Source organism: Lipophrys pholis (genome assembly GCF_963383615.2).
Source record: "Lipophrys pholis genome assembly, chromosome: 8".
Lineage (NCBI taxonomy): Eukaryota > Metazoa > Chordata > Actinopteri > Blenniiformes > Blenniidae > Lipophrys > Lipophrys pholis.
Genome location: NC_137630.1, coordinates 26,881,163 through 26,905,165, shown reverse-complemented (window position 1 = coordinate 26,905,165; position 24,003 = coordinate 26,881,163). Strand labels below are relative to the sequence as shown.

The window sequence follows — 24,003 nt, the reverse complement described above, 5'->3', positions numbered from 1 at the left end:
TGAGACCGTCAATGATGTCCTGCTGCAACGGCGCCCCCTGCAGGCAAAGCTTGGACACTTCTATTACCGTCCATCCATCCATCCATCCATAGCATATGATGTTTAAAAATAAATAAAAGCACGTGGATAAATCCAGTTTCTATATGAAAACTTTATTTTACAAAGCAGAAACAAAAACATTTCACAAACATAACAAAAGCCTTAGGCTGATACTGGCTACAGGTATAAAGACTGGCCTTGATTCAAGCTGCAACAAAAGAAGGTTTTGTGTGAACACAGTTGTAATCCTCTCTGACACACAAATGATTCTGCTGTCAATTCAATGTTTCTCTGTATTATTTCCACCACCTGTAGAGTGATTATGATGAGCAAGCCTAACAAATGAAAGCTCTGATGATTATTTATATGGTTGAGTCTTGGTATGATTGATTACTTCACAGTTGTATGCATCCCTTAATGTTAGTGTTAGTCCAGATCAGTTATACACACATTAATTCACAGCAAAATAGAAAGAAATCTTAATACTACATGTTTAATACTCGAGTGCTATGTGGTCAACCTGCCTTTAGATAGTGCATTGAAGCAAAAACTCACAAGATAAATACACCATTGTGTCTATGTGATCTGTATTACTCATTCTTATCTCACTGGTGTGTCATGTGGAGGAGGCTGCGGTGAAACGCGATCAGGGGAAACCTCAAAGTGTCTCTCAATAAACTCCTGCACTGGACTGCCTTCTGGAAAGCCCCTCTCCGGAAAGTGCTCCGGGGACACGGCAGGATCAATCTGCTGCTTCTTGGTGTCATGGGGGAGCTTCAGGAACCTGAAGGGAGCAGGAGAGGAGATCAAACGTGTTGGATATGCGCGCCGATGTGGAGAGACGACAGAAAGTGAAAGACAAAACCCTAAAAGAGGCAGAGACCTGAACAGGAGTTTCTGCCCTCGCTCTTTTTTGATGATGTTGAGCTTGTAGTAGTGTCGCAAAGCACGTGACATTTTCTCATAAGTCATATTGTCTCTGTTCTGTAAGAAAAAAAAAAAAAACAGTGCTCTTTATGATAATCCAAGCTCTCATGTCTACTGGCTTTACTTTATTTTCAGGTGAAACATACAAACACAGAATCTAACCTTGTGATTTCCCCACAAGCGTGCCAGCCCGTTGGGGTCCACCACCTTGAACACCAGGCTGTCCTGGTCCTCCCACCGGATGTAGTCTTGGTATTGATCATCACACAGCAGCTGATACACATAATCCCACAGCAGTCTGCACTCTGGCCAAGACGTAGAAGGAAATGAGGAGACGCTGTCACATGTATAATCAGGGTGTGTGCACATTCTGATGGCTTTTAAAGGAAAAGGCTGCGCCGGCGATGCATGCGGAGATACCTGGGATTCGGCCGCTGGCTTTGTGAAGCGGACTCCTCACTTTCTCTCGACTGGACAGGTTGAGCGGCTCTGAGGCGTTTCCCTCGGTCTGGACGGGGAACTGAGCTTGAGGCGCTGCGAGGACATTCACCGACCCGTCTAAACCAGACAGGGATGAAGATATATCATGTGAATCATGTAAATCCAACCTCACTTTGAAGCCTAAAAATGTTTGCGTTACACCCACTGTTGCTTTGTGTGAGTGCAGCAGGACTTGTGTTAGCGGCGGAGGGATTTCTGGGGGCGGGGCTCGGCTCTGGTGGGCTGCTGGATTCGGTTCTGGACGCTGCGGTGGCAAGAGACGGGGAAACTGCAAGAGAGAAATATGAGGAAATGTGAGATCCTAAAATGAAAGTAAAAGGGACTTTGCAGAAGCTTGAACACGTGATAATTTTCTAAGAGCCGATGTAATATTTAACAGCAGAGATCGTTTTATCACCGGTGAACAAAGAGCCAAAGTAAGTTATTGTATGGACTCTGGAGTTATCAGATCGTTAGTAACCAAAGGTAGAGACCAAAAAAGAAACAAAACAACCCATGTGTCAGTCGTGTTTTATGGTCTTTACATAAAAATGCTCCACGTACTGTCCGGTCTGACGAAAGAATCCAAATGAAAAACACAAATGATTGCATGTTAAATTTATATTTTCCAGTATTTAACATTTTACACGGCGAACTTCTGAGGTGATCACTTTCAGTTTAGGATAAAATCAATATGAAAGATCAGTGGAGAGAAAATAAAAGCTTTCACTGTTTGTCTGAACATGTGGCTGATCAGGAAGTATTCATATCTGCAATGTAACCGGATGAACAAGTTTGATTTGATAAGCAAGACAATCAACTAGTGTGTGGACTTAAAATTCAGTGTGTGTGTGTGTGTGTGTGTGTGACTAAAAATTGATCATATCGCACTTTGTCAAGTAATTCCTTCGACACAGGTTTTGTCTCAGAGAGGAAACTTAACTGAAATTCAACACTTAGTTGATAGAAGATCTTAAATGCACCCCATCAGAGATAATTGTCAGAGCTAAACCATTAAACTAATGTTATTACAGACTGGACTATGGCTCAGTCGCTTCAGACATCTGTCTCCCAACTCCTCGGCTGGCAGTTGTGCGACCCCCTTTGCACTCGGCACTATTGACATATAGACTAACAAACTAAACTAATGATAGTTTATCACCCCCTTTATCCAATTTTACCCATGTTGTTTCGAGGATTCATTATGTGTCCACATTACGGCACTGCCGGAGGTCAAAGGTCTTCTTTGTTTGCATGTTGTTTGTTTGCTCAGGGACACAGGAGTGACCCGTCCGCTGTGGGAATCTGCTTCCCGAGCCTCTGGGTCACCTCTCCCCCAAAATGCATATGTGTTTGTCTGTGTTGTATCAGTAAAGCATGTTAAGACAGCTGAGGCTGTAAAACTCAATTTAACATTTACTATAGGATTTATTTTGATTCTTTATTCCTGTTCCTTACATTTTCAGTAACGGTGTTTCCCACCATTCTGCCTCACACAAAGAAATTAAAGTTAAGTCCAGTAGGCTTGGGGGTATGCGTTGACGCATATGCTCTTCTGTATATTACCGACCTGAGGAGTCGCTGACCCTGGGACACCGCGGCTCTGGGATGGTTTGAGTGTCTATCTGGCTGCTGATTGGTCCAGTGACCACAGGAGGAGACAGATTAGAGGGGTCACTGACAAGACTCCTCCTTTGTTGTTTCACACACTGAAGGATCTCATACAGGACATCGCCTGTAAGAAAAAACAAAACAAAGGGTGCACATGAAAATAGACACAGGCTCAAAGCCAGTCAGCACACTTTATACGCACACACACACACATGTTTGTACCTGAGCTGGGGCAGCGGCGTCTGAAGTCTTCCTTGGTGAGAAGGCACAGAGCTCTCCCGTTCATCTCGAAGTGCCCCCTCTCCCCCCGGCGCAGGGAGTATTCCCTCTGAGCCCAGTGGAGCCAGTGGGCCACATCGTCCTTATCCCAGAGAGAGGGGTTTATTCCTGAGGAGCACAGCCTGTTGCTTACACAGTAAATGGATTTATGGATATTAACTGAATGTAACGCTAATGCTCACTCAGTCTTCCAGGCAGATGCCACAAGTCTTCCTGAAAGGGAGAATTGACCAAGTCAGCTTGGCTAGAGGGGGGGTGATGCATGGTGGGAGGGACACTGGTTTGTCCTTTTTGCATGTGGGATGAGGGTTTGCTCTCCTCGTGTTCTTCCTGCAAAAAACATGCACACACGCTCATAAGGTGGGACAATTAATGCAGAGCTTATAACTTCGTAAACCTCCCCGATTAACTTAATACTTCATCAAAACAAAGCCTCGTCAAACAGGTTGGTGCGGTGACGTTCGCTTACCTTGATTATAGGCGACGGGGAAGTTTTCTCCATGGTTTAAATCCTTCTGTGTTTTCCTCTGCGCAAAAGAAACGAATACGACTTCCCCATAAGAACACATAAAGCTGGAACAATAGATTAAATGACCTATGGATCACACAACTCCGAGCTTCAATCGAAAAAAAAAGGAAGATTAAAAGCTTTCGAAAAAATTATATTTGAAAAAAAAAAAAAAAAGTCTTTCACATTCGAACCTTCCGGGAAATGAAAACGAAAGAAAGTGAATCCAGGCAAGGGGGTGTGTGCGCAAAAGACTGATTGGAGGACGCATCTGCGGAGGACATTTCCAAAAATAACAAACATCTGAGAAGCGTTTATGAATGAAACGTAAAAAGTTGGACAAATGACTCTTTAATGATTGAAACAGTGGCGTGGATGACGTCACGTTCACACTTTCTCACCTTCATGGGCGAACGAGGAACTTTTGCAGGTGAGAAAAGAGAGAGAGAGAAAGGAGGATTGGAGAGATCAGAAAGACGAGGCTGTGACGTCACAGGAAAAAGTTTGTGCCAATAAACAGTCCGGATCGGAGCTCCTCCTCCGGGTTACAGGCAGGAGAGCGAGCAGCCGGCAGAGGACAGGCAGGAGACGGAAAGCAGGTAAAAACTGGTATTACGCACAGAAAGTACAGTCACTGCTTTAATGAAGCGGTGTATAAATGAAATCATCCCGTTAGGTGACGTTAGTCTCCATGTTTCCATGTTTTCTCTTCAACGTTGTGGTGGACGGCAGCGCAGTTTTTTTTTTTCTATCTCGGTTGTAAAACTACCATAAAACATGACAAACAACGCTGCGACCAGGATATTAAAGTGGAACAGAAAACTGAGCTGGGATGATCTTCTTTTTTTTTTTTTTTTGACCCGAGAGAACTATATAGAAAGTGGACTGTACGTTGCCCCGCAGTGGCCATAGAGGAAAAACATAATAAAGCGTGGGAACAAGATCATAAGTCATTACCTCAAATTAATAAAGCGAGGGAACGAGATAATTTCATCCCTGGCCGCGAGATTCACGAAGGGAGAGGTCTGTATGAGGCTTTATGAGACGCTCCTCAGCACTTCTTTATAATGAAGCGATACGTTTGGTTCATCAGTAACTACTAAACAAACTACATACTACTGTAAATAAATACGTTGAAGTTTTGTTTTGGGTTTTTTGCCATAAATTGAGCCTTTTAATGGCTTCATGTGAAAGAGAACTTTTCTTGTCGATCAGCGTGTTTTTACGTAGGTTGCTATTGGAAACGGCTGCCGAGCTGCGTTCTATCATTCTACACCTCCATTCCTCCATGTTGAAGCATTTGATTCTGACACATCCTGAAAAAAAGTGAAAGGAGCAGAACTTCACTATGTAATGCTGAATGTTGAGAAATAAACCGCAGCCTCATTTATTTATGGTAAAGAGGGGAGATGTGATACATAATGAATTTAATTAAATACAGTGCACTAAAGATTTGCAATGTAAGTTGATTCATCATGATAGTTTAACACAGAACTTTCACCAAATGTTAGCCAAAAGTTGTCTTCTCGCTTATTTTTTTTTTCTATAGAAATGTGGGCTGAAAAACTGGGGAAGCAGCTGGGTCACCCGACGCGCTCGGTGGCTGGATGGCTGGTCAAACAGTTCCTCACGTCTCGTAACATGATGTTGGAGGAAAACGCGGTGCGACTGAGTGGGATCCAGCCGGGGGACACGGTGCTGGAGCTGGGTCATGGCCCGGGTCTCGGTCTAGTTTCTGCAGCCAAACTGCTCACGGGAACCACAGGCCACCTCATAGGGGTCGATTACTCCGAGTACATGCATCAGGTGAAGTGGATTGAGTTAATATTGCCGAATTAATCTGTGACTTGAGTCTCTTTTGCATAACAGCAGTTAAGACAACAGAATAATAAATAACTGGCTTCTTATTCTATCATGTGACAGATGGCAAAAACACGAATGGAGGAACTTATAGCCAGTGGCAAAGTGAGTCTACACCACTGTGATGTTGCAGCCATGCCTCTGGCAGACAGCTCTGTAGACAAGGTCTTCCACTGTAACTGCTACTACTTCTGGCCTGACCTCAGGAAGGGAGCCACAGAGATACACCGGGTAATGAAACCAGGTAGGCTGAATCTCTGCGACAGCAAAACATGGTATATTCTTGCCTGTGTTGTCCATGTATTGTGTTGTCAAATGGGAAAACTTGCCATAGACCTTGTCTTTTTGTAATGCTGCCATGTCTAAATGTTAATCCCCACACAGGAGGCCTGATGGTGACCACTCTGAGGCAGTTGATGATAGCCACTTTGGCAGCAAAGCGAGTGATGCCAGGGGACAACTGGCGGCCAGAGGCCTACATGGTAGCTCTGAGAGATTCTGGCTTCACTGACGTCAGGATGGAAGACAAACAGCATAAACACATAACGTTTCAGGCAATATATGCCACAGCATCAAAATGAGTTTTCTTCAAATATGAAATCCAAATCTGTGATTTATCACAATGATAAAGCCAATACTCAATCAGAACTTTTCCTATTTGGGAGTGTAATTCTCTCTCAGCTGCACCACATTCTTTTAGTAAAACACAATGTTGGATATTGTTTGAAGGATTTTTGGTATGTTTGAAATGTCAAAATACATTGAATGTTAATACTTTAATAATTAAACTTTGAATAACAGCCTTAATTTGCTTTTGGGCGATGTGATATTTATCCATTTATCGATCATTATCTCCTCTGCGTACTACACACGGAATCTCGGTGGCAATGGTACGCAAAGAATCAGGCAGGGAGATCCCTGAAGCCTTTCCTACAGCTCCATGTTTGCTCTGTGAAGAACCGACTCATCACATGGCAAACACAGAGAGACATTCACACTTTCACAGGGTTGATAGTATGTAACTGTTAATTTTAAAGATTATGTTCAAAACAACAAGACTGAATATGCACTTCTAGCTAAATGAAGCTGGCAAGGATGCCACCAAACACATTTGTGGAAATTTATTTTAAAGAAAAGACACACTGTTTTGTATCTACAGCAGTTCAGGAAACGAAAGAATATAAGTAATGTATTTTTATCTTGAGTGTGCCAACAATTCTGTTTCAGTCACATACTGGTTTACACCCTTTAGTAATGTAGTACTTCTATTGTTGTATTGCAACTTTACCACTGTATTCTGCCGTCACACAGTTTTCATGATTTGCATTTATTTAAGAGGATTTAACAGCACAATTGATGATTTAGTCTGTCCAACTTAGTGTTTTTCTTCAATTTCTTTATTTCCATGCTTATATTAGTCACCGTTAAGTCTTGTTCATATAAAGATTTATTCTTTATTCTCATTTATTTGATTTAACTTATCTTGTATTAACTTATAACATATGTATTAGGGTCTATTCTGTGTGTAGCAACGCTGTAGAAGAATTTCCCTCTGGGATTACAAAAAGTATTCAATTCTATTCCATTCTATTAATTTCTATTCTAATCTACTCTATTCGTGCGTTTACATGCTATAATAGAAGTAGTCAGTAGGTGGCGATCGTGTTTCTTTTGATAAAGAAAGAGGAAGAAGCGCGCACCGGTGACGTCATCCCGTCAGACACTCGGAGGGAGAATCAAACGGGACGTCGTACGACGGTTAAAAAGTTTCCAACAAGACTCAAAAGTAAGATACAAATACGTGTTTCACATCGAGTAAATGTCGCACAGATTCATCTTTACAGCGGACTTTGTGCTTTGCGAGCGTTTTAGCTTTAATATTGGCAGAGGGTGACGCTAGCTAAAATAGCCTCCTCGGTTAATCAGGCGTCCCTCTCATAAATGTGTAACATGAAGCGAACACGATATATTTTTCCTTGTCGTGTTTTTGCAGGATGCAGAGGGCTTCTCGTTTGAAGCGTGAGCTCCAGATGCTGAGCACCGAGCCTCCTCCCGGGATAACGTGCTGGCAGACCGAGGAGCGGATCGATGACCTCCGAGCTCGTAAGACTCTCTGACCCGGTGTTTCTCACAGTTTGACCTCCAGGGACTCTTCCCCATCAGTCCCTCCACCGAGACAGCGATTTTAAAAACATATCTGGTGAATAATTATCACACATGTACAGCTAAAACAAAAGGCACCATGGGTAGTCATTGAACCCCCATTTCCTATATTATCCAGTCTTATCATCACACCAATAACAAACATTACAACATATCAAAACATGTTATACCAAATCTACACAAAATGTCCACACGACCTGTGGCAGAGCTACAAACTTGACAAACTATATAAAGTTTTGTATTGTAGTTGAGCCAGAAACAAAATCAACACCAGGTAGACAATATAATTCATATGATGCAAAATACTATTACCAACTCCCCACCCAAAAAAAGCTGCGTCGAGCACTATTGGCATGCAGGATTATTCCGATTGTACTTTTACAGTTGACAATGTTGACAGGGGTGAAAAAGAAAAACTGACCTCTGTCACTCTTCCGCATGGATCCCATGCAACTTGGTCTGACCACTTGTCTACACATTCAGCTTTTTCACGTCCTTGTTGATCATGTGAAACACAGTTCTCTCCACTTTTTGACATTGACAGCCGTCATACGGTGTGGAGACAGTCAACTTTATCCCTGAAGACAATTCATCATGTTGTAACTGGAGCAAAGCAGCCACACACAATCCACGCACATCATCTAAAGTCTGACTATCTTGGATGCTTTGGGTCTCTTCATGAATACGTCCCCAAACATTGGCTCCTGAGAATTGTAATAGGAAATCCTCTGCAGCACTGCTCTTCCTGAATTGTCTTAAAGGAGACATATCATGCTTTTAAATCCTTCCTTTTTACATATAAATCATACAGTTGTGGTCTATATAAAGCGGAACTGCAATGCTTGGGTCTGAATTCCTCATTATTAGAGCTCCACAGGCCCCTTTTCTACCCCTTTTCTGATGTGCTTCTGAGAGCAACTCGTTTTGGGGCGGTCTCTTCATACCCCGCCTCCTCTCCAGGTTGCAGAGGTGACACTCGGTTCAACGCCACCCTGTTTGGCCATCTTTGTAGTTTGATAGAACAGATACAATTATCTAGCGGCGCAGAAACTTTATATTCACACATTATTTACAAAATGTCAACAACGGAAGATTTGTCCATCCAGCCATACATGTTGGAGCCAGAGTCGGACCCGGCGGAGCGAGATGAAAATGACGATGATGCACCTGCAGAACAACGTCTTCATATGGATGTAACGCAATGGTGTGTTACTATATTTACACTAACTTCTCCATCCATGCCCACTACTACAATACTGCCTGTATTACAACGACTATTTAACACAGAAGTTACATTATAATCTAAAACGAGCACACAGCGCTAACATATGAAGACGGTGCAACTGCTAATGCTAACAAAACAATGACAGGGACGTCTTATCATCACACTTTTTAGCGTTATATACAGTTTACCGAAGTACTCTGTTCGTCGTCTCCATAGATAGAAGGAACTGACCGCTCAATCAGACCAAGTCTTTCGGCAAATCCTTCTTTATACTGGCGGAGGTTGTTGAAGCAGTCATCCTTAAAGTGCTTCGCGCACACAAAAATGACCTTACCCACAGATGTGGGTACATTTCTGTGAAAAATAAAACTCAACCAGGCACTTCGAAAAGGTTCTGATGCTGGGAGACGGTGTAACGAAGCTTGTGGGTTACTACCTCCAACAACCGAACATTTCGACTTATCCTCTCGTAACTTCGGCGCCCTTAGGTTGGACTACAAAATCGCAGCGAGAAACAAAAATGGCGGATTGCTCGAAGTGTCGATGTCCTAATTTGGCAGTTCCGCCGGGAATACTGTGACGTAATAGTTCAAAAAGCGTAATAGAGAATAGAAAAATCGAAACGGATCGCAAAATATGACCAAAACAGAATATAAAGATATCAACGGAGCACCTGAAGAGACTACTTTGAACTTTTCTGTACTTCTAAACACTCTAAATATACAACAACATGCATTTAAGGGCTAAAAAAGTGGATTTAGCATGATATGTCCCCTTTAAGATATACGTCTTAACTTTGTCTGTAATGAGCTTTATGCCTCGTCCTATTGTCCAGTGAATTCCCTCCAACTCCTCTTAAAATGTCGCTAGTCGCTGTTGTGTCAGTCGAAAATGTGTCAAAGTGTCAGAACAGACGGCAGAAACACTGTCACTGCGCACACACAAGCATTAATACGATGTGCTGCCATTAATATATTGTAGTAAGAGCACAACACTCCGTATTTTTCATCAATTGAACTAAACGAAAATGTTCTTCATGGTGTCTTCGTAAATTTCTTTATCTAAACATTAAATACCGATTGCAAATTGGCAAATGTGTTTCAAAAAGCAATAAATAAAGATCGAATACATTTAACCATTTATTTACCTAATTTCCCTGCAGAGATCGTGGGTGGATCAGGAACTCCATATGAAGGCGGTCTCTTCTCTTTGGAGGTCAAGATTCCCGAGAGGTACCACGTTTTAACGCCATACATTTATCTGCCATTTGCCAACTTTTTAGCAACTTTGACTGACATGTTTTTCGTGCGGCAGGTACCCATTCGAGCCTCCCAAAATCCGTTTCTTAACCCCAATCTACCATCCAAACATTGACAATTCAGGACGCATCTGCCACGATGCTCTGAAGCTCCCGCCAAAGGTTGTACAAGATTTTCACAAACTGTTTATGTTTTGCCGTCATTATCTGGGTTTGAAATGGGAACGTGCCTGCTTGTGTCTATAAGTGACAACATTTTCTCTTTTGTTCTGCGGTTCAGGGAGCTTGGAAACCATCTCTGAACGTCTCCACTGTCCTCACTTCGATCCAGCTGCTCATGTCTGAGCCCAACCCAGATGACCCGCTCATGGCTGATATAGTGAGACACACTTTGGAACAGTTTAAAAAAAAAAAAAATTATATATATATATAATAATAATAAAAAATGAGTGACTGAGATCTAAACACAGATCTGAAGGCTCTTCCATGCTTTATGCATTGCGCGTCCGCAAACTGCTTTGACTTGCAGTTGGTTCCATTCATACCACAGTTCAGGGTTCGTGTCTGTGCGCGATTCCTAAGGCAACGTAACGATCCCGGGAAATATTTCCACTTCTGGTGGCCGATGCTCACCACCTTGTTCATATTTCACTTGAGGAGTTCTGAGCTGTCTGGCTATCTATATATTCTAAATTGTGATTGTACAGACGAGGGATACCGGCGGATCTCATCACACAAGCGCTCAGTAGGCGTCCGTTACTGTTTTTTGTTGCTCTGGCACATGCACGGTCGGTGCGCTCAGTCTGCGCGGTCACAAAAATTGGACTGACCGCACAGGGGACCCTTGCACGCCAAGATGGATGGCGATATTTACGTCCCGCGGACTCTGAACGTGGATGAGGAAGTGCATTTCAACGGACTTGATTTTTTCCTTTTATATATTTCTAATACAAATGTGTAATCGCTAGATAGATAGATAGATAGATAGATACTTACTTTATTAATCCCAAGGGAAATTCAAGAAGTAATTTTTTTACAGTCTGAAACACCTTTGAACTTGTCACCAAAATCTCGAGACCTCATAGCAGGGTGTGTCAAACGTATAGTCCTCCAGAAAATCCAATAATGTCAGAGAGATGATATTTTCCAGTTGACAATAACTGCAATATATTTATTAGACCACCAGGGCAGCACAGGGCTATAACTCATCTTCTTTCCACTTCAGTGTGTATTTTGTGGTGAGTCAGTTCACGTGATCAGGGTTTCCACAGAAATGTAGTATTGTGTCAACAATAAAGATCATTTCTAGAATTTGACGAGTTAATCTTGTTCATAGCATGAACTAGCCTCCAATATTTTTGAATTCCAGCCAAATGTTTTATCCCCTTCAAGATGCAAACAGTATAAATATTCAGTCATAGATGCAAAGCAAATGTTTAAATTGCTATTGTTTTATCAAATTTTCAGGGTTGTCATGTTTTGTAGAAGGATAGTTCAATAAATATGAATTTTATTACATTTAAACACTTTGTTGCGTCAAGCAAAGACATAGATTTAGAGTTCTACTTATTTATAGCTAGTAATGCTAGTATTTCCTGTTCTGGCCCACTTGAGATCAATTTGTGCTTTATGTGACCCTTGAAGTAAAATGAATACCACACCCCTCTCCATAGAGCTTTACTATCATTAGAGAGTAAATGTTTGTGTATCCTGCACTTGTAACATGATACTTCTTTTTTAACATAGTCATCGGAGTTCAAATACAACAAACATCTGTTCATGGAGAAGGCACGGAAGTGGACACAACAACATGCTGTTCAGAAGAACATTGTAAGTGTCTATAAGCTACCATTAAAGAAAGATTATTTGTTTCCGTTACTCTTGGTGCCATGATTGCGGTTACTGTATTTGCTTCTGTACAAACGAGTTATGTGTAGTGGCTTTTACAGCCCAGGAGGTGGTGCTGTACTACAGAACGTTTTCTTTTATGATCGCTCTTCAAGTTTTGCTTCGCAGTGCCAGCCCCGGGATTAAATCTGGTTTCTATCTGTCGTTATTCAGGGAGTCGTGGAGAGCAACAAAGAAAATACTCCTGATCAGAATGTCTCGTCCCGAAAAAGAGAGTCCATCAGTGCTCCGCTGGAAGAAGAGCCACCAAAGAGAACCTGTCTGTAGTTTCTTCCTTATACTTTGTATGCAGTTATCTCTCCTCTTTAAGTACCTGTTGAAATACTTTTTTAATTTCATCCAATTTCTTCCTGGGTTCACAAGTGAAATGTGTATATATATATATATATGTGTGTGTGTGTTATTTGTTCTGTTCTATTAAAAGCGATGATTTATTTTATACAACGTCTTGACTTCTTGAGTTGTACGTAGAGGCCACTCAGCAGCATAAACACATGTACAGTATGAAGATGATAATTTTATTCAAACATATGCCAGTTGTATACAAAGTATGTACATCCTAAAAGGTACAAGGCTTTTTTACAAACTAAGAATTTATTTCTCAATATATAAAATTATATATTTGCTGTTTATAAAAAAAAAAAGGGGGGGGGGGGGGGGGAACAAACATCATAAGGCTGTAGTGAGTCAATACCATGCTAGTTCAGAGGTAGTTACATTGTATATACACACATTGCTACCCTACGCTAAAGTCTGCAGAAGTAAAGATGCATCCCGTTCAGTTTGAGTGACTTCGAGTTGTACACATGGGCTCCAACCATGTGAACCATACGAAACAGCTTCTGTGACCAGTTTGCCGCCACACATAACAGATATACTATTATTACACAGTTAAAAAGTTCTATATCAGAAAATAACATTTGTGTGGATTAAAAAGAGTTAGCTTACACTGGTAACATGTGACCCGGTGTGTCTGACGATGAGTCCCTTTATTTTTTTTCTTTAAGCAGACCTTAGCAATAGGATAGAGTTTATACTTAAAAACAAATAGCAACTCCACTTAAAAAATAGAACCAAACAATCTGTAACTTCTAAGTTGCATTTCTCGCAATCACATTTCATTACAAACATTTACACTTAAAAATTCTACACTCGCTAGCTAAACTCCCTCCTGGCAGCGCCGCTGATTTGTCTGATGCGTTAACGTTTCGTGAACAACTTTTATTTGAGGTTTGTCCTCGAGGTTCAAGTCCACGATTGACACAGTCCACTGGATTGTGTCTAATATGTGTGTGATTATAAAAGTAGTTGCTGTTCCAATAACAAGTCTTTCTTTGTCTTGTAGTCCCGCTCTCCATTTTAATCTCTTGTCTTCTTTGCAGCTTCTCCACTGTCCTTTACAGTTTCTGTGCTCACTCTTTCTGAGGTGCTCGCGGCGTGACAACCCAAAGAGCATCTTGCAGTACGATGATGGTCCTTAAATGTCTTTTAGTGTCCCTGCCTTTCAGACAGCTTTCTTAGAGCTTCATAGGCCAGAGAAGAGGTCGTGGAAGAGTGATAAAGAGGGCAAGAGTTGTTGATCACAAACCCTCCAAACATTCATGGTCACTCGGGCTCCCTCATTCTGCCGCCCTCTCTCTATCTCTGGCAGTGGGTGTGGGTATTTGGCAAGGGATGAGGGGAACAGAGGAAGTGGAAGAACAGTGGGAAAATCTGACGGGATCCAGCCGGGATTGGAGCACCGATCCCTCGCTGCAAGCAGCGTCGGCATCAGTGAGCGACACTTGCGTTGATGAGTCAGAGCAGGAACTCTTCTCCGTCTCCACGGAGACCAACGAGTCAAAGGTGTGGTCCCGCCGGAGCTGTGGGTGGGCTTTAGGGCGAGGCCAGAAGAAGAACTGAGAGTGATCTCTCGTGAAAAGAAGAAAGAGGAGAGGGTTGAGGCAGGCTGGCAAGGGCTGGAGAAGCAAGAGGACCGATTTAAGCACCTCCTCCCCCAGGGAGAGGAGGCCCAGAAGAGAACAAAGGGAGAGGAAAGCCACCGGCACATAGAGAAGACCATTGGTAAATATTAGCCAGGCAACATGTTTGATCATAGCGCAATCCCACAGGCCCTCGCACTCCCCCCTCAGTAACTCCCAGTACAGGCGGATGTATGAGCCAGTGACTATGAGCAGGCACAGGGTGTTCATCATGATGAGCGCTAAGGGGAAGCCCAGGGAGGACGGCAGCCGGGAGATGGGGGGCGGCAGGGGCGAGGGAAGGCAGAAAGGTGACGACCCATATTCCCCAACGCCGACCAGGGGAAGAGAGGCAAGCACGAGGGAAAGGGTGAGACAGAAAAGTGCGCATGTGCGCACACTCCCGAGTGACGGTGACTTCCCGTAGGCCCGGGCACACGTGACGCTGATGCCACACTGCACCGCAGCCAAAGTCAGCAACAGCACGCTCGCCTCTGAAGCGAACACCCACACCCATCCCGTCGCCTGACACCCGGGGCCCCCCTCCCAGCGGGCCCCGTGGTGGCCGAACTCGCCCAGCGTCAGAGCGTCCACCAGCGCCAGCGTACACGTGCACACGCCCGTCAGCAGGTTGGACGCCCCCATGCACGCCACGGTGAAGCGGAGCGGCGACAAGTAGCCAGGCGAGCCGAAGAGGGACAGGAGCAGGACGGAGTTCCCCATGAGAGACACCAGGGAGATGGACCAGAGGCCAACTCGCACCAGCCAGCTGCCCAGCAGGGAGTCACACGGACGGAAAGGACCTGGAGCGACGCAAACACACGCAACTCGTCAGCAGGAAGAACGTGCAAACTGCATTTACGTCCACTTTTTAAAAAAGAAAATTTTGCTTTATCATTTCAATGTGTTATTTGCTTTACCAGGTGTGGGTGTGCACTGGACACTCGTTTGCAGTTTGGCTTCCTCGATTTCCAGCTGGAACTCCTCCAAGTCGGGGTCGTCTGTTTAGGGATCAAAATTCAGTGTTACAGACTCATTTTGTCGACTTTTATCCAAAAGCAGTGTCTGAAAATCCATGCAACACAAACAGATCGAGTCAGGTCTAATTGTCCCTCGCAGGTAATGTGCGTGATAAATGATGCCGCTGTAAGTGCTTGTTGCAATTTAAAAGTCTTTCAGAGTGACAAGAAAAATATTCATCCACGATAATTGGCGCTTGCATGAAAAAAAACAACAAGTTGATTGGCATGTTTTCATAACAATTAAAGGTAAACATATTTCAATCAGTGATGTGTTATTTTGTAATTCAACTTTATTATTGTTACCTTGTGGTACGCCAAGTTTTTTTTTTTGTTTTGTTTTATTGGCTTAATGGGTATAATTTCAGTTGAATTTCGGTTTATTTTGTGCAACCAGAAGGATCGTCTTGGATATTTGGGTCAGTTGCTGGGCAACTGTGGTTTCAGTTGATACTGATGTGTTTCCACCAGGGTTTTTTTTTTTTTTTTTTTTTTTTAACACCGAGCACATCAACAGACGGGGTTTGGATGTCCATGTATTTCGATCTTACAGTGTGTGTCAGCGTGGATGGGGTACACAGCTACGGTCCTCTTGTGCAGGTCCTCATTGGTGCTCTGCTCCGTGTCCCACTGACCGCCCGGTTTGTAGCTTTCACACGAGCCGTATACACAGCACTGGTAGGCATAAGGCATCTCTATGACCCTGCGGAAAACAGAATACGTATTGTTACAAGAGACAGAAGCATCATTGCCACAACAGAAAACAAGTTAAAAAAAAAAAAATGGCACTTTTAATCTGTGATGCTTTCCGATGCAAGCTGTGTAGATATCCGTCTGCCACACGTAAAAGATGATGTCACAAACAAAAACATTCGACACAGACGTCCAAATACTTAAAAGTGATGGAAACAAAATATGTTTTGTCAAAAAACAATATCTTTACCTTTTCAGGTGATACTTTGTAGTTTATCTACAGTCTATATGTTTGTTTTATCTTTTTAAAACACCACGTTTAAGTCGGGCCAAAGAAATATACAGATTTAAAATAGAAACTAATGGAACCACCCATCTAAGGAATCAGCTAATCTAATAAAAACAGCAGGGAAAAAACAAGTGCAGACAAAATGACCTCAGTCTCATTGAGGATCTAGACTTGATGGCTGAGGTTACAGGGAGCTGCACCTTATGTCAAGGGTCATGTGCAGGAGAGCAGTCAGGAGAAACAAATTGTCAGGTTTCCAGCAGGTTCCTGCATTAGTTAGACACAGTTGTGTGTATATGTGTGCTTTTAAGTCTTACATTTGATAATCACCCTCGATATAACCTTTAACTACTTTTCATCCCTTTCGTTTATAATTTGTATACGCATTTTTTTGGCCTTACCTATTTCCTTGTCTACTGTTTGTGAATTATGTTAGCCTGCATGAAAAATGTAATAGAAATATAATTTGACTGTATCTTTAAAGTTGCCATTTACACTTGAAGCTCATTTTGAAGGATGAAGGGGATCATTTTAACACTTTTTAGTGTATAACTTCTTTTTTAGGTGCATAAAACAAAGCATCTTTAGGTAAACTGATAAAAAAAAACAACAACAACAAACATTTAAAGCCTGGATCTACGTGCTTTAATACACTCCAGAGCTTCGATGCCAGCACTTCTGTTTTGGACAATGTTCTACAGTGTTCCTAACACTGCACTTTGATCACATGCCATCTCAGGCGTCTTTGAAATTCACTCTTCATTTTCACTTCACCACACCTTTCGAGGCCTTCGGGGGTCTTTGTAACAAGAATTGACTTGCTGCGAACAAATGCTTCCTGGTTGTTGTAATGCAGCCTGGGAATGGCTTGCAGGGGGAACACTGTAATTAGTAAGTTGTCATACCTGGCAGCTCCTGCTATGTTGACGATATTAATAGAGAAACTGTGAGAGAACGAATAATTTAGAAGGGGAAGGGATGCATTATTCCTCACAGCCAAAGGATACACACCTGCACCGGTAAGGAGCCAGGTGTATTCTGTTTATTAAATCTTCGCTCTAACCGGTTTTAACGTTTAAAAATCAAAAAAGCTCATATCAGAGATCACATAACGGCGTGATTGTGGATGCTGCAGAATGTATGTTACCTCATATGGGGGAAGTGATCAGGACTGAAGGCCTCATATAATTCTGTGTTCCCCCTCAGCTTGAGATGTGTGAGACCACCCAGACCGCCAACTGGCACTGAGCTCAGATGATTTTCAGTGAGGTCCCTAAGAAAGAGAGAAACAAGTGATGAATATGATATATAAGGTCAAGCCAAAGTTTTCCAAGTGTGTTGTTATTGTAGAGGATACTGGATATTTTCTTTTTCTCTTTGTAACAATACGGCCTTGTCTCATTGACTTTTCAAACGCATCTCTATCAGATTCCCACGAGATAATACTTTCTGTCAGATGTGGAGTGTTTGTTTATTTAACCAGGGAAAACTTCAAAAAAACATCTTCACACGATGAAGCAATTTTGTATTGGCATGACCTGAGGTGAGGCTCCTGGCCACACGGGGTTTCTTCAAACAATAAATGCATTGCAGTATTCTCTGTGGATTCAGCCAAAGTTGAGTAGTTTTTGTGGCGTACACTGTCAAGTGCGAAGTGTTTGTCTAAGCCCAAAGCTTGAAGATACCACTTAACTTTAATTAAAGATACAGAGGTTCAACATATCATTTCAGGAGGTAAATTGACATTTGTTAAAAAACAAAACAAATGAAAGGTTGAAGAGTCTTAGTGATTACTGTGGATCTGTGTTTACTCACAGTTTGATCAAAGAGTGAAGTGAAGCAAAGGCATCCGGGTGGATCCATCCGATCGTATTCCAGCTCAAATCGCTAAAAACAAAGGAAAGTGAAGTTACTTGGGGTGAAAGGAAAGATGTTTACACACTGAAACTCGTGTGTCATCTGTTACTGCCACTAGATGTCAGTGAGCTGTCACAAGTTCACATCGTTTGATCCTAACTAAGCCTCTTTGGTGGACACTTTGGAGTTCTGGACAGCGGGTCAACATGACCGACCACTCTGTACATAGCTGTGATTTACTGTGTTTCCTGACACAATTCTCCCCCAGGCGGCATTAATGTTATCGGTGAGCCTTTTAGGCTCTGACCCTGTTTCAGGTTCCCTGGTTGTCCTTCGTTGGACAATATAATGAGTTTTATTGACGGCATGCCAGCGACACCTTGGAAGATTTGTTGTTTTGAAGAAGCGCCGACCCATTCGTGAAAGCCATTGCAATTTTACCTGTCAGTGTTTTTTTTGTTGATGTTTCTTTAATGCAGTAAAATCCCATACTTGGATACCATTGCTCCTGCAATTATTTAAAGAATGTCCAACATGTGAGGAAAAATGAGCTGTTTGCACAGAGGTTGACTCACAGTGCTCGTAGCGAAGTCAACTGCTGAAAGGTGCTTGACTCTATCCTCTTGATCTGATTATGTTGTAGCCCTCTGTTGATACACATATAGGGTTACATACTGTATACACAATGCAGGGTGGAACCAAAAAAAAAAAAAAGCTCTTTCTGATGCATTTGCGTGTAATTGCCTTGGCAGTAAAAGTACTCACATCTCCTGCAGTGCGGAGCAGTGAAAAAAGCTGGGCAGATCCTCTATCTGGTTGTGAGACAGCTCCCTACAGAAACACACACAGAAACACAATCACAAGCTGTCCACCTTTATTTTGTGGAGGAATTATGAGGGTGACGCAAGACAATGCTTTTTTTTGTGTGGGAGGTGGAAAGTGACAGGGTTTCATAGTGGAGTGATGTTGTGAATGATTGCTTGGGGGCACAGCTCTGCACATTTGGGTCTTGGGTATCAGTTGTTGTTTTTTTTTGCGCCTCTCACTTTCCGTTCCCATGTGTGTGCATTTTACTCACAGCACTCGCAGGCGAGGCAGCTGCTCGCAGAGATCCAGAGGGAGAGCCGAGAGCCCGGCTCGAGTCAGAGTCCTGCAGAGGCAAAGAGGAACATTTGATCATTGTTGAAGTGCGAGCAGGCGAGAGGATCCCCCAGTCTTGTGAGTCTAACTTGGTCAGACAGGCAGCTGCGTAGGTTGGCCAGACCTGTCAGTGGATGGTATAACTAGCCGACTCCTCCCTATCCTTGTGTAAGTGTCCTATCCTGGAATCCTAAAACACACACTGTGTGTCCCTCTTGCAAAGTCTTATCTTATGTGGACACCTGGAGATGTACTTCTGTTCTCCCTCCTTTGCGGCTGTTGGTTGAATAATAATGAAATGGGGGTGTAGTTGCTTTAAAGGAAATACTCACAAAATCTCCAGGCTGGTGGTTCCTTTTAGATCTGGAAACTCTCGTATCTGGGTTGCCCCATTAAGGGAGCTGCAGTCAGAGAGGGAAAAAGAAAAGTAAAGGAGAAAAAAATCAGACAACTGTCTTTCTTTCCCTCTCCTGCCTCTCCCTCTCTCTTTCACTCATACACATACATGCATGAGCACACAGACCTTGTCTAACAGCTCATTTCAGCCATCAAACATCTCCTCCAACATCAACACAGGCCTGTTTTGGCTGTCTCAGTAGACATCATAAGTCACACCATTCAGCATGTTCTTACAACAGCCTCTCTCTTACCACATCAGCACACTGGGCAGCAATACGCTAACACAACATCATTCAGTAGGCCATTACACATGTCCACTCAACTCTCACTGCAAGGGATGCAGGATGATTTAAACAGTGTTTGGGCAAACTCACTGGAATGGCTTCCACTGACCGCATACTTACAGTGTGTGCAGCTTGGGTAAGAACTGGAAGGCGGATTTTCCCACGAACTGGATTGGATTCTCGTAGAAGTGACTGCAGGAAAAACCAGGATTTAATCAAGCTGTTTAATTTGTTCTCAAGGATGGGTTGTATGTGGTGTTGACATGACATTATAATTGCTTGTTTATCTGTTATGTGTACATTGCAGCAGTACGGGTAAATAGTAATCTCACATGGTTTGGAGTTGTGGGTTTCCCACGAAGGCCTTCTCAGGAATGGCTTTGATATTGTTGTTATGGAAGCCCCTACAAATATAAAAACATACTGTTAGTCAGACAGTCAATCATTGTGTTTCTCATTTTGTACGTGTTTGTGTGTGTGTGTGTGTGTGTGAGCATGTGCATGGAGGAGGGACAGAGTGTGTGTATGAGTGAGATGCAAGTCGTATGTCCTCATGTTGCACCTGCCGTGGCACAGCTGAAAAACATTTTTGGACACATGAGACGTAAACACACGCACATACGCTGTATCTGTGACACATATGCACGCTGCAGAACATCTGCTGAAGCCGAGGGAAAACATGGCCTGTGTTTGTGTGTGCGCGCGTGTGTGCATGTGTGTGTACGTGCAGGCAAGCGGCTGCGTGGGTGTGTAGCCAACACCTGCTTAGGGCGAGAGAGATTGTATCCGAGTGCCACATTAAAATCACTTAACGGGATTACTTGGGATAACACAACCACGATAGTCATGCCGGGCAGGTGTGTTTTCGTGTACGTGCGAGCGCGTACTTACAGTTCCTGAAGTTTATTCAGCGTCCGGATGGCCACAGGAAACTCCCGCAGATCATTGTAGTTTAAATCCCTACAAGAGAAACAGTCATGAATAAATGATCTGTTGGAGGATTCGGTCCAAACCATGATGGAGCTTTTACATCCCTGCAATTGAAGTCATACTTCATACAAATAAGATATTCAATGTTTCTATGCATGAGAACGTGTCTGATTCCATATGTATGCGAGCCATTTCCTCTCCGGTCTGGGCGGCTGACAGCTGTGGAGTGTGAAGTTTGGGTGTGACCCTTGACCTCTGTAGCCCCGGCCCAATTATTTAGGTCTTGGTCTCATTAGTTTCCCAGGAAACACTGTATCAAAACATCCATCGCTAAAAGCTGACACAGTTCATACGCAGGTGGCAGGAAAGGAGGTTTTACTGTATTTCTCGCGCGCAGACACTGTAGATGTGCTTGTCCGCATGGGAAAAAGGGTTGCGCGTGTGCGGGTGCGAGTGCGTGTGCGTGAGTGTGCATACAGCAATTAGCTTTGCCAAATGAACCCGTGCCAAGGCATGTGTGCATGCATGTAGTGTCTTTGAAGATTTCCTGCAGTCGAGATCAAACTCACTAAAAGTCCTACTCCCCTGGATTTGACTTCATTCTATTCAAATATTAAAATAGCTTTGATGAACAAACTATGGGGTGTGTTTGTGTGTTTTTCAGCGGCTGCTGTGAAATGTTTGTCTCCGTCTGCGCTGTCTTGTTTGCATACGCCGTCGCACTTTCCAGCAACACCCAGGACGGCTCCTTGTAGTAATGATTTTGTAAGGCACACAGGGGCTTGGAGAGGGTGGCGATGATGCAGATGGTCTCTAGTATTTCTCATAAGCGCGGTCACCGTGAGAGATTAACCCCTCATACCAGCCCAATCCCCACGTCAATGACACCTGTCATCCCGCTGAATCATCTGTCCCTCCCCACCGCTGACGGCCCAAACACTTTAACACACACTATTCTGGGCCGGAGGGCTCCATCCCTCTTTTTCACATTCTCTAGTTTCTCCTTCATCCTTTTAACCGTGGCTCCGCTGACTTACACCCCGTTTCCTCACATTTCCCAGCATGGATAATGACTTTTAAGTTGAGTGTAAAGCCGGCCACACGTTGGTGATTGCACGAGCAGGAGCGCTTGCTTATCTGAACACACATGCATGTGCCCACACACACATGCTCGTAAAGAGGAACGCATAATTCTTTTGCTGCACTTCAACAGGTTGTTAAGCAGCGGGCCAGAAACTAGTGTTTTCATCAGACCACCATGAATTTTTGCAGGAGACGTCGCTCGCAACCGTCTCCATTTCTCTCGCCTCCTTTCCCCACGTCTTTCATGAGACCGTGTCAGTTTTCTGTGGTTTCAATATTGGTGTGTAGTCGGGCTGTAGTTATCAAAGCGACGGCACGTACTCCCCTGTAGCCGCAGTGTGTTGAACTTGACCTTTGTACTGCTGAGCAATTACTTATACAAAACACAGAGGAATCTGTTGATGATACTTCAAAGTAATCAGAGAAAATCTTTTTCTTCTTCGCATTCCTGCCGTTCATTTAGTGGTTGTGGTTTTGAGAAACGTTCAGGCACCTGCTGAAATTACCAGACCATTAATCATTATGACTTTACAATTTAGCGCTACACTTCATTTTTCTTTGGCACACTTAGTACATGTGATTTATTAAAAAAACAAACTTTCAATTTAAGTGTTCTATGTATCACCTTTAAACACACACACGTACACACACGTACACACACACACACACTCTCACACACACAGCTGTAGCCAGATGCACAGTCTGAGTAACTGGATGGCGCTTGGTTCTATTACCTCTCCAGAGTTTTTCATATATCTCGGGGGTTATTCTGAGGCAACGTGATTGCTGTAAACACTACCATACCAAATGAATGTTGATACTTGCTGATACTTTGTCATCACACAGCCGGCATCGGGAGGTACTCATTTCATGTTGATGAAATGAAATCACTCGAGGGTGTGTGCGTGTGAGTTTGTGGAACAAGCGCAAAGTCTCATTTTAAAGAGTAACTACTGTCCTAAAGCATGTGTGAATGCACGTGTGTGTGTGTATGTGTGTGTGTGTGTGTGTGTGTATGCTTTCGGGATACTCACAGCGTCTCCAAACTGTGTAAACCTTCAAAACATTTCGAGCCCATGGTCTGGATGTGGTTGTTATGGAGATGGCTGGAAAAAGGCCACAAATATTTTTCAACAAATCAGAAATTACTTTCTCAAAAACTTTTCCACGCTGCAATAATCACCGCCCTGCTTGAGGTCAGCGGAACAAATAATTTCTTGGGTAAGTTGAGAAACCGGCACACATAGGAGGGTTTTGAATAAGCAAATCAAGATGTCACTCACAGCACGACAAGGGCGGAGAGATTGGTGAACGCGTAATCTGGGATGTGTGTGATCTGGTTGAGGGCCAGCGTCATGGCCTGCAGCGAGGGCAGAGAGTCCAGGGCCAGCACTGGGATCTCCGTCAGGGAGTTGTCGTCCAGCCACAGGTGTCTCAGTGAGCGGACTCCTCTAAAGGCCTCCGCCGGGACCTCAGATAACAGGTTGGCATCAAGACGCCTGCAGGGTGAGAGGAACTGAGCTTAGCATGATAATCACCGAGTCTGAGTACAGTATGCTTGCCTGTGTGCTTGTGTATCAGCACTTATGTGCGTATTAGTGGTCGGGTGTCATGGCACCTAAACGCTCTGGCTTACAGGAAGGTTATTATGAGAATTACACGTCCTTTATTCTCCCTCTTTCATCTCTGCTGCAGCGTCTGAGAGAGTCTTCATTATGATTTATTCCCATGCTAAATAAGCCATGTCAAGCTTTACCAGTACAGACGTGCAAAATATAATGAGAATGAGACACAGATACAAACGTTGGAATTACTGTTTCATTGTCCCTACTTTGTCTTGTAAACATGTTATGCTTCAGTTTGTTTTCTTTTTTTGGATAAAAGGAAAAGGCAGAAGAAGAGAAGAACCGTAAAAGATGCTTAACGGGAAAAGACATTTTCACCAAAATCCTTCTTTTTGGATAATGAAGTTCTGACACTGGACCCAAACACTCTCACATGTACACTTTCATCTCCTCAACCACACAAACCTCTGTCCTCTCACTGCCTCCGTGTCCTAAACCCACAGTGCAACAAGAGCGGACGCACAC

General features: G+C 43.3%; 4 protein-coding genes across 5 annotated transcripts in view; 2 read left to right on the top strand and 2 right to left on the bottom strand.

Annotated features, from left to right (window-relative positions):
* Positions 1–133: 133 nt before the first annotated feature.
* On the bottom strand, positions 134–4,051 carry etv7 (ETS variant transcription factor 7). The gene is made up of 9 exons (XM_080469349.1): positions 3,806–4,051; positions 3,519–3,666; positions 3,280–3,444; positions 3,017–3,181; positions 1,613–1,735; positions 1,387–1,524; positions 1,129–1,271; positions 923–1,023; positions 134–823 (listed from the first exon to the last, which is right to left on the bottom strand). Exons 1-9 carry the CDS (start codon positions 3,836–3,838, stop codon positions 640–642), a joined length of 1,200 nt encoding a protein of 399 aa, XP_080325475.1. The 5' UTR covers positions 3,839–4,051; the 3' UTR covers positions 134–639.
* Positions 4,052–4,076: 25 nt separating this feature from the next.
* Positions 4,077–7,166, top strand: LOC308113258 (putative methyltransferase YdaC). Of its 2 annotated transcripts, none has more exons than XM_080469351.1 (4): positions 4,077–4,443; positions 5,394–5,650; positions 5,768–5,948; positions 6,089–7,166. In XM_080469351.1, exons 2-4 carry the CDS (start codon positions 5,396–5,398, stop codon positions 6,283–6,285), a joined length of 633 nt encoding a protein of 210 aa, XP_080325477.1. In that variant the 5' UTR covers positions 4,077–4,443; positions 5,394–5,395; the 3' UTR covers positions 6,286–7,166. The 2 variants fall into 2 exon arrangements, with proteins under 2 accessions (XP_080325477.1, XP_080325476.1); XM_080469350.1 differs by having other exon boundaries at positions 4,080–4,274; positions 6,089–6,509.
* Positions 7,167–7,344: 178 nt separating this feature from the next.
* Positions 7,345–12,702, top strand: ube2t (ubiquitin-conjugating enzyme E2T (putative)). The gene is made up of 7 exons (XM_080469352.1): positions 7,345–7,490; positions 7,698–7,807; positions 10,255–10,324; positions 10,407–10,512; positions 10,631–10,729; positions 12,097–12,180; positions 12,412–12,702. The coding sequence occupies exons 2-7, from the start codon at positions 7,699–7,701 to the stop codon at positions 12,523–12,525; spliced, it is 582 nt and encodes a 193-aa protein (XP_080325478.1). The 5' UTR covers positions 7,345–7,490; position 7,698; the 3' UTR covers positions 12,526–12,702.
* A 60-nt stretch (positions 12,703–12,762) lies between these two features.
* Positions 12,763–24,003, bottom strand: part of lgr6 (leucine-rich repeat containing G protein-coupled receptor 6) — a 38,740-nt gene continuing 27,499 nt past the window's right edge. Inside the window, exons 5-18 of the mRNA XM_080469162.1 lie at positions 23,197–23,412; positions 22,948–23,019; positions 20,792–20,860; positions 20,233–20,304; positions 20,021–20,092; positions 19,550–19,618; positions 19,156–19,227; positions 18,843–18,908; positions 18,653–18,724; positions 18,036–18,107; positions 17,368–17,493; positions 15,790–15,941; positions 15,140–15,220; positions 12,763–15,022 (exon numbers count right to left, since the gene is read on the bottom strand). Coding sequence (XP_080325288.1) covers positions 13,878–15,022; positions 15,140–15,220; positions 15,790–15,941; positions 17,368–17,493; positions 18,036–18,107; positions 18,653–18,724; positions 18,843–18,908; positions 19,156–19,227; positions 19,550–19,618; positions 20,021–20,092; positions 20,233–20,304; positions 20,792–20,860; positions 22,948–23,019; positions 23,197–23,412 — 2,356 coding nt within the window. The 3' untranslated portion in view covers positions 12,763–13,877. The remainder of the gene's footprint in view (positions 15,023–15,139; positions 15,221–15,789; positions 15,942–17,367; positions 17,494–18,035; positions 18,108–18,652; positions 18,725–18,842; positions 18,909–19,155; positions 19,228–19,549; positions 19,619–20,020; positions 20,093–20,232; positions 20,305–20,791; positions 20,861–22,947; positions 23,020–23,196; positions 23,413–24,003) is intronic.